This window comes from Phoenix dactylifera, chromosome 6 (genome assembly GCF_051530095.1).
Source record: "Phoenix dactylifera cultivar Ajwa chromosome 6, Ajwa_hap1_PhDact_Kaust_v1.1, whole genome shotgun sequence".
NCBI lineage: Eukaryota > Viridiplantae > Streptophyta > Magnoliopsida > Arecales > Arecaceae > Phoenix > Phoenix dactylifera.
In genome coordinates, this window is record NC_143195.1 from 22,564,356 (window position 1) to 22,574,618 (window position 10,263).

General features: G+C 36.5%; 1 protein-coding gene across 2 annotated transcripts; it reads right to left on the reverse strand.

The window, feature by feature from the left end:
* Window positions 1-674: 674 nt before the first annotated feature.
* On the reverse strand, window positions 675-7,160 carry LOC120103708 (remorin-like). 2 transcript variants are annotated; one of them, XM_039126792.3, is made up of 6 exons: window positions 6,802-7,142; window positions 5,570-5,614; window positions 4,692-4,742; window positions 4,509-4,596; window positions 2,506-2,587; window positions 675-1,160 (listed from the first exon to the last, which is right to left on the reverse strand). In XM_039126792.3, exons 1-6 carry the CDS (start codon window positions 6,959-6,961, stop codon window positions 960-962), a joined length of 627 nt encoding a protein of 208 aa, XP_038982720.1. In that variant the 5' UTR covers window positions 6,962-7,142; the 3' UTR covers window positions 675-959. The 2 variants fall into 2 exon arrangements, with proteins under 2 accessions (XP_038982720.1, XP_038982721.1); XM_039126793.3 differs by lacking the exon at window positions 5,570-5,614 and having other exon boundaries at window positions 6,802-7,160.
* Window positions 7,161-10,263: the final 3,103 nt, after the last annotated feature.

Here is a 10,263-nt window from a genome sequence, read left to right on the forward strand (position 1 = left end):
ATTTCATCCATCTGAAGGGTGACTCAGCTACCGTGATTGGTTAGATTCGGAGGCAAACCGGGGTTGCGGACAAACTCCCCTTGCTTTAAGATATTTAGCGGTTTGTAATTGATTACATAGTGAGGCCAACAGAGCTCCGGATTGAGTTGCATCTTTTGTGGCAAATGAACCTGGCGATGTGTTGTGGGCTGATTGCGCAACCATACCATCCTCCTTTCGAGATATTTTATTTTCCGAGTTTGTTGGATATATTTATACAAAATTTGTATAATTCATCCTATCTATTAAAAAAAAAAAAGTTAATTCTTATTAAATTGTCTAATCAAATGTTCTACTAAAGATGTATAGTGCGCAATAAATTGATGTTCTCCAACTAATTGTAACGATAGCAACTCAACAACTCTCCGATGTTTGATGCGCATTGATGCTGAATACTGCAGATGATATCATTGTAACAACTGCATGACCTCACACACATCCATCCGTTTACGGTAGTGAAATCCCAGTTTATTGGTTGGTAGCCTGTCAAGAATCCACCAGAAGCTACCTAACTACCGGAGTCTTACTTCCATTGCTGCTTCTTAGCACCATTCTTCTGTAAACTAACAAGTTTTACTTCATCAGTCCTTCGTACATCTCAATATCTTTTGTATAAATATATGCATATCAACATATAAGGATTTCAACACTAGCAAATAATTTAATGTGGTGTTAAATGCACACATGAATGTATTTTTTCACTTTTTCCACAAACTAAAAAGAATACTAATGTACAGAACCAAATTTTCGTTCTTGTAGATTAGAACTATATACAAGAACATGACCCTTCACACACCAGACGCTGGAATTTCCCATCAAAGTTTTAGCTAAATCAACACAACCCACAGACAAAAACATAGAAAGAAACAAACAGATCAGAGCTGGATTGTACCATCAAATCCCCTCTTTCTAGCCGGATCCTAGGCCCCAAAGCACCCAAAAATCTTCTTTGGAGCAAGCCCTTTGGACCGGTATTTCGCAGCCGTTTCCTCTGCCTTCAGGATGTCTTCGCCACGCTTAGCCTCAACATATGCTCTCTTCTCTTCTGCTGCCTTGTGAATCATGGCCACCTTGTTTTTCATTTTTTCTGCATATTCCGCCTTCATTTTTTCTAATTCTTCCTGCTCACATTAGAAAAGCATCGGTTGCGGGCTCTCTAAAACAGTAGGCAAAAGAAGTTATCCAAGTTACATTACCATGCAGATGCTGGAGACCTATTTAAGTTCTTAGGTCAATTATGCTTTCCTACCATGGGAAAGAAACACACTATATACTACAACGGGGAGCAAGTTCATTTTCATTTTGCTTCTTCATCAGATGCTATTTTTTGATGAGAATACCATTTATACCGTTAGTAATCAAGCATCTAGATCCAAAGGCATCACATTCATGTTTAGGAGCACAAACAAGAATAAGTCTTATGGATAATGGACGAGCTATAATATGAATCAAAGGACAGATGGATATGAGGTACAATTATAACTCAGTCATAGTTCGAATTTGAGGACATAGCGAGCCATTTCACTCCAACATAATATAAGACACCCTTAAAATGTGAGCCCATTGATGGGATCTCAAGAACCAGAACAACCCAAGAGAAATCCAGTCCTGTGTTCAGCTTGGCTCATGCTTCTTGAAATTTAGAAATGACTTAAAAACTGAATGATAAAGATTTCTACTTTTGTTTCTAAGAAAAATGATTCCTACTATTAAGTATGATAAAATTAGTAGTTCTTTATATTTCATGCAGAGATTCAAGTTTGTTCCTCTGGAATATTTGATGCATAAAATTCATAATGTTTGAATGCATATAATAGACTTTTCAACTAAAAACGATGTAACATTTATTTGAGGATGATCTAGCAAACTGTTGAATTATTTTTGACTACACTGACTGTCAATTTGTTTTGGCAGAGTTGCAATCTCGACATTACTCTATTTCTTATTTTGTCTAAAAACATGTTAGGAGTGAGGTTTGCAATCTTGGTACCAAACTCTATACTGTTACCATTCTTGGTATAATGTTAAACCAGCCGGTACAAAAGTTGGTTCAGCATACCGATTTAGTACTGATACAATATCGTATACTCAATATGCACCGGTATAGCATAAGGACACCTGATATTCTTAAATTTTTTCCCAATTCTTCAGGTTCCTGGTTTCTCATTATTCCATCTTCAAAATGGAGTTTTAGTCTTAAGAGATGATTTGTTCCAGCTAATGCCTTCCTTTAACAAGAATAAGAAACAAATATCGATTCAACTACTTGGCATCACTTCTAAAATTAATGCCTTATTGAGGTCTATTTATTTGGCTGACTTTAAATTAATAACAGCCTGTTTTTTGCTCTTGTTGTGGCCACTGTGTTAATCTCAGATGACTACGAGTATTTAAGGAGTTGGGTAGACTGGAACTACAAGGCTCAAAACTTTTCTTGTAGAATAAACAGAACAAGAAATTGATTACCTCTTTCGCTTTCAGCTCAGCTTCCATAGCTGCCATCTTTGAGTTCTCCCATGCAGTAATAGATGACATCTGCTTCACAGCCCTGTTTGACATTGTCGGAACCTAATTTTAACTTGAAAACTGATATATATATATATATATATATATAGATAGATAGATAGATACGAATGGTAAAGGAAACAATATATGTTCCACAATCATTCACTAAGATGAAAAGAGATAATGCACTACTCTAAGAAAAACCCTACAGTGCTATTACACAAAGTTGATAAAATTTTCATCAACCTAGAGCATCTTACGACAGATATTTAAACTTGAAAAAACCTAAGTGTCGGACAATCAGCAGAACAAAGAACTAATAGTGGTGACTGGTGAGTCAACTTATGTTTATCTCATTTTCAGGGCACATGGATTGCTAATTAAAAAAAATGCAGTTCTGCAAATATCAGCTTAAAAGCATCTGTCACTTTAGATAAGGATAGCTGATAGAAGAGACACTATTTAATGTGCTTTGTGAATTTTAACCAAAATCTGAAGAAATGTCTTAAGATGATTCTACATGTAAAGGCTCTAAGCATGGTTCTCAATCATTTCTTGACATGTCTAACCTATTGTATGATACTTATAAACCCCTGTGCTTGGAGCCATTTTAAACACCACTATGCAACTCTTTTACTATTTTTTGAGAAAAAAATCTTTAGCATAACTAACTAGAGAAGTTCCCAATAAGTGGCTTATAATGTATGATACTTATTAATTTCTATGCTTGGAGACATGTTAAATGCCACAAGGTAACTTTTTCTATCACAATTTTTTGAGAAAAAAATTCTTTAGCACAATTAACTAGACAAGTTCCCATAACTGGCTTGGCTTTAAAAAATCCTTCTTCACCAATTTATAAGGACCTCCTCCACCTAGCACAAACTTTTTCACATCCCTACTCATCTAGGTGGCATTAGGTTGTCCCTCCTCTTTAGGTATTTCAAGATTGATCCAAGTCCCTCTCCTAGTGAGAAATCCATATTTCTTGCAGAAGGCTGTACCATTTTAATAAGTTTTCCATCTCGGTTTACATTTTCCTGAACATTGCTCATATAAACTTGATTTCTAGTTTCAACATATTCAACTTAGCAAGATATTTTTTGTGATACTCACCTCAAATACTAGAACCCTCTATATTGCTGAACTATCTGATCCATTTAAATTTGTAGGGCTTTACAATTTTTATTTTCATTAGTTGCAAGGCATGCCAGAAGCATGGAACACCCTTAAGACACACTTCAGTATCGACCAACAAAATAAAACCTGCACTATACCACCTTTTTTGCCTGAAAAGAACCTGCAGTATATCATTTTCAATGATCATTGACCACACATCCTTGATGCCAGCGAAGATGATGTCCCTGACAAAACAAAGATGGCTAGCTTACAGGAAAGGTAGGCATAGCAAGAAATGGGATGGGTTGGTGGGGAGAGACAGGGTTTTCACAAGCATTTAGAGAGGGAGACAAAAAGGTACCAGGGCAATTTTTTGAAATTGGATGAATGTATTCCAGTTCATCTCAAGGATTATCCCCAAACCTGCTAGCCTTTTGGGAGGGGATTCTTACTCTCAAGTTCATCCAAACCGGCATGGCGCAGTTCCGAACCTAATATGACCAATTGGTCTATATCAAGACCCAGCCAATTTGACATAGTAACTTCCCAATATTTCATAATGCTATTTGAAAAAGCATTCAAGAGCCATTCATCTATTGGTTTAATAGGTAAGAAGTTAATGGAGCTACGCTGTAGCGATTATATAAAGCCTTAAAAGAAGAACCCATATATGTTATAGCTTTTCAGTTATCTGGATTTCCACTGCAAGATGCATCTTTTCTTTTCTTTTTTTTGGAAAAAGGGGGAGGGGGGCGGCGGTGAATGCAAGATGTATCTTTTTGATGCTGAATAAGTAAATGGAGAATAATTTATAACCACTTGAATGATAAGATATAGTAACTTACTTATTTTCAACTTTAACCTTTTCATTTTCCTCCCATGCCTTTATTAAAGATATTCTCTTCTCCGTTTCAAGCCTTGCAAGTATAGCAACTGGAAGTGCCAGAATCAGAAATCCTTTCATTTTTCAGGTAGACAATACAGAACAGTAAACTACCAATTCAATTTATCATTTTCCAAACAGTTACCTCTCTCTGTCGAACCCCCTGTGCTTTTCTCTGTTGGAGTATCCGCAACCACTGCAAAACGAAAAATCCATGAAAGGTTATATAGAAATGATCCTCACAACTTGATGCGAGTTATGAGTAGAGGGAACACTGGCATATTAGGTGATACTATTCAGGAGACTTGTATAGGTATGTTAGAGGCATCTTGAGGGAAATTAACCATTGGGATATAGGTAATCCAACACCTTCCAAGTATATCAAGAAAGATCATATGTGCAAAGAATGAGAGCACATAGAGACATGCATGGACAATGAATGTAAAAGTGTAGACCTAAACCATGTAAATTAAATGCATAAATCTAATGATTTGCACTATTCAATAGAGAAAACCCATACCTCTCTCTCTCTCTCTCTCAATATGGTGGAAAGCCCAACTTCTGGATTTGAAGTTTGAACCTAGGACCTCCCCAGATGTTATATGGGAAGGGATGCCAACTATTGAACCCAAGTCCCAAGACAGCTTGCCTTTCTTTCAGATTCTCAAAACATAGTGGTCATTTCCTCAATCACCGAAAGCCAATGCCTTCCAACATTTTTATATCAAAAAAATATAAAGTACAGGTAGTAATAAAAGTGACCCATTGTATTAACGTAGTGAGTAGACACTTTGTCATTTTACTGACCTTTCATCCTTTAACATTGTAGTCTCCTAACACTCTTTCTTGAATGAATGGTTCAAAGAAGAAAAGAGGGGAAAAAAAACATAATAGGCCTCAAAATCTAGACTGCAACTTTAAACCTGGACTCTTAATCACTTTTCATGATATTCCACTCTACTAAACACAGAGAATTCAGTTGTACTGCACTGTATATAACAAGCACAAGAAATTTTTTCCCACCTTCCAGTAATAAGATGCTACGTAGACTCCTGCGCAAAGAATTCTCTGCAGATGCCCATGGAAATGACTAAGAAAGAAGATCAACTAAAAATCTAGTTCAAAGATTCATTTAATCAGACAAATCTTAGAGGTGAATGACTTAGCATCTTCCAACTTAATGATTGACGACGGTATCACATTCTTTAGGTTGGGGAAAAGGTGAACCAGGAAACAAACTAAAATATTCTTATAGACCATGCACACGGTTTGGTAGGTGCGGTTCACGCCAAAACAGAAGGCTCTGAAGAAACTACAAAGCTATAAAGCAAACATAATCATAATAATTTGCACTACCCCTCAAAATATCCCATTTATAATCATAAAAAAGGAAAAGGTACGGACCATATGATTGTTTTATTCCATGTAAAGGTAGTGCAATCCGTGAAAGCCGCAGGAGAGAACTTCCCTTTGACTATGATAGAAATTATCAGAAAAAAAACTTCTTTTTTATTAAATTAAAAGGTGAAGTTTGCATCAAATTAAACAGACTCTATAAATTTACACATATAAAGTAGTGAATTCCCAAACAAGCTTTGCAGGAGGAATCCAGCTCCAAATCTCAACAAAAAATATCATCAAGAATGAATAACAGTAGTAGTAGTAATAATAATACGAGATACTCGAGTCAGGCATGAAAGTGCACCAGAAACTACCAGTTGTCGGCAAGAAGGGGATAAGATAAGTCTGAATTAAAAATCAATATTTTATGATTCTATTGCAGATCTAAACGGTTAGATTAAGAGATAAAAATGCCAAAATTATCCTCTGGATGAAATGGAAACTTATGTTTAAATTTTATTCCAAAAGGAAAAGGAAAAGTGATTCAATTCGTACGTTTGTAAATAAGAAGTTTTTATCCAATATATAGAAGAACACCTTTTGAAGAAAAAGAAAGCAATTTTTTTTGGCAAAGTTACAGAAAAAGAAAAAGCAAATTATTCCAGGAAAAAGTAATTCCGTAAACTACATCATCTCCATGAGAAAAGAAAAGACAGATTAATAAACATCTTCTTCAAATTGTTACCAGAAACTAGACAAATAATTAAACAACGTTTACTTAAACCGCAGAAAAAGACTCTTTAAATCCTAAAATTTCACCCAAATTCACATAATCTTTCCAACTCTTCATCCAAAGCTAAAATTTAACTCGCGAAAACACAAGCAAACAGACAGACAGAGAGCAGAGGTCGTACTCTCGACGACAGCCAGAGCTTTGGAATCGTCGGCCTTCTCCTCTGAAGGCGGCGGGATCACCGCCTTCTCCTCAGAAACGTCCTTCGTGGGCTCCGTCGGAGGCGGTGCGGTCTCCGACGAGCCCTGCACCTCCACCTTCTTCGACTCCTCTTCCGCCATCCTCTCTTCTTCCTCCTCTAATTCCACCAACTAAAACGAGAGCTCGCTCCGACTCCACCAAACCAAGCAAGCACGCGAGCAGAATCACCGAGGCAGCTCCAACTCCCGCTAATTAGAGAGAGAAGGGGGCGTTGGCTCTCCTGTCCAAAGATTTACCAGATTCTGACGCTTTCTATAAATTAATTATTATCATAATTATATATTAGACCGGGAGGGAGGGTGGGAGAATTTTTAAAAAAGTGAAAAGAAATAGATTGTAGAATAAAATTATGCGGCCGTCTGCATGGGGCCATGAGGACCACATTGGAGCTTGCTGTTTGTGGCATCACATGCGGGCGCCACCAAATGTTCATCTGGACCACTCAATCGACAGACCGTTGGAGCGGTGATATTTTGAACGTTTTTTTTTTTTTTTTTGAATCTGGTGGCGTTCCCGGTGAGCCAAACTGTACCGATGGATGGACCTGATGTTCCATCGAGATGGTGGAGTTTTCGAGCCGTCTGATGTTGATCAGAAGGTGGTATTAGATTGATGACGCACCTGGAAGCTGTCCCTTTATCCGAATTATCGCTGATATTTGAACGTCACCATCAGCGCTGAAATTGTTGAGGCAAAACTCTCCTTATTCTACCACGAGGCGGGAGGCAACGTACCAAGAAAGCCACTCAAGGGCATTTTGGTAACAAACTCGAAAGACGGAGAATGATGTTGATGAAGGAGATGATTGTGCCAGGGTGATTTTATGTGATAGTGATTCCAAGTCACTTCCATATTTTAAATTACAGTCCAACCCAGTGATAGAACATCTGTCTTTAAGATCCAGAATTCAAAATCATCCTAAAACATTGATCTTAAGTTAAAAATTGAAAACAAAAATACATCTCAACCTTATAGAGAAATTAGTATATCAATATACTATTAATATATTATAATAATATTATGTATAATTATATTTATGATATAATATATTATTAATGATATTACTATCATATTATCATTCAATGATAATTATAGTAGACATATATTATTGTACTTTATATTTATATAATAAAAGTATTTAATATCTTACTTTAATTTGCCTTAATTTTTTAATCAAAATAATTATTGGTATTAAAATAAATATTATAAGTATAAATAAAAATATTATTTCTATAATAATAATTAATATATTGTGTAGGATTAATAATTTATAGGACTAATAAATATATTTTTATAGAATATATTAATAATTAGTATATAAATAAATATATTAATATTTTATTATAATATATTTTATATGATTAATAGATATATTTTTTAGAGAATATATTGAGGGTAATTTTGGTATTATATCATGAATGATCTTGAATCTCTATAAAATACCAAATAGGTTACTTGTAGATATTTAAGAAAATTTAATTATTAAAAATTAAATTATTTTGAAATAAAAATTAGTGACAATTTAAGATCACCGCGATGGTCCTATTTAAGCCATCAAATGCTACCTAAACGTTGTGGTGGTTCAGTTTGGAGTTGAACCAAGGTGCGAAGAGAGAAAGTAAGTGCGGGGGCGGTGAGTTAGACGTAGGTCGACCGGCGGTGAGCGTTAAAGAGGCAACTACCTATGGGAGTGGGACCTCCTCCGACCAACGGGGGTGGTGGGACCGTTTGCATGCCATGCGATGGGTTGACGGCTCACCTTTCCGTGAGGCTGGAGATAACTGACGGATCCGTTGGCGCTGGTGGTTTTGGGATCCGGACAGCTTGTAAGGAGTTTACTTACAGGCAATCCGCTTTGATGGACGTGGGAGCCAGGGTCTGTCACCCACGTCAGCCGGAGAAAAGTAAAAGAAAAGGAAGGGTCAGCTGTCCTGTCGAATGCTCAGCTTCCGTGGTGAAATTGTTTTTTGCGGGCAATGTATTAACATCAAAGGTAGCACCTGTGCTCTTTCACTGATTTAAAAATTTAATGTATTATTATAATTTTATTTTTTTCTAAAAATAATTTTAGAATAGATAGAATACATATAATTATCAGGCACGCAAGTAGAAGTAGCTACCTTAGAATTTTGGAAAAATTGCTTAACCGCTCCCACCTCATTCTAATATCAGTTTCGCTGGGTGTCCTTTAAGTTTAAAAATATTTCAAACTAGTTCTTAAATTTAGTTAATTAGTTGAATATGATCCTGTTGTCATGTTCGTTTATTTAGACTCACGAGATTTCATCATATAATGATTTCCTAAGATTTAAAACTGAAATAGCTTTGTAAAAATTAGTTTATATGAAGAGGACGGGGTGCTGGAAGAGGAGGAGATAGTAAGAGTGTGTGGGGCCCGAGTAGATTAGATAGAGAGAAGCGATAGGGACGAAAGCGATGTTTAGAGAGAAGAAGAAGGAGATATACGAAAAGAAGGAGATGGTAAAAGTGCATGAGGCTTAGAACCAGATTAGATGGATAAGAGGGATAGGATCGACGGTAGGGTTTAGAAAAAAGAAGGACGTGGCGGAAGTGGGTGGAACTCATGCGAGGCTCAAGACTAGGTTAAAAAGGAGGAGGACGTGTTGGAAGAATAGATGGGTTCAAGTTAAGTGACCGTAAATCGAGGAGACAAGAGTTATTAGTCCAGGACAAGATCTTAGAGGACTAGAATTCAAGGATGGTGGTTGACCAGTAATTACCACTATCTATGGATAGGAGAGATGGTCGAACTACCTACAATACATGACAATAGCAGCCTATATGTCACACATTAGCAAGGACAAATGACAAAACTAATTAATAGCACCCATCTTACAAGTACTTAAGATGTGAGTGGAGGGGTAGCATGTTGTCGCACTTTCCGTCCTGATCTAGATGATTTAGAGAACAAGAGATTTCAAGAAACTCGGTTCATTATCAAAAAGCATATCACCAAGCTTGTTTGGGCAAGAGATAGATACACACATGGGTGCGTCATCGCATAGGACTAGGCAAAAAGATTTTAATTGAAGGAACGTTAGAGAATAGTGTGGATCTAGATACCTTGATCTTCATGGACTTTCGCCACCGTCATACTATCATTTGAAGAAGATGGACTTAAATAAGGGTATAGTTTTAGTCTATGGTAGAGATGTACGGCCGGGCTACATTAAGGGTGTAGCACTGTGCTACAGAAATGGTGTAGCGTTGGGCTATAGTAAAGTTGTAGCACTGGGCTATAGTAGAAAATTTAAGTTACACCTACTCCTAGGGTACAAAAATAGGATAAAGTAATGTGATTGAATTGATTATCAAAGGAGAATCTTTTACAGAGTACAATTCCACTATTTTTACTAATGCA

Bases quoted from the DNA above. Each gene is read 5' to 3' on its own strand.
- LOC120103708 (XM_039126792.3), bottom strand. From the start codon at position 6,961: ATGGCGGAAGAGGAGTCGAAGAAGGTGGAGGTGCAGGGCTCGTCGGAG. The intron at 5,615-6,801 runs GTACGACCTCTG...GGGCATCTGCAG, and splicing joins AGCTCTGGCTGTCGTCGAGA to AGAATTCTTTGCGCAGGAGT. The intron at 2,588-4,508 runs GTAAGTTACTAT...AATGTCAAACAG, and splicing joins AAGGTTAAAGTTGAAAATAA to GGCTGTGAAGCAGATGTCAT.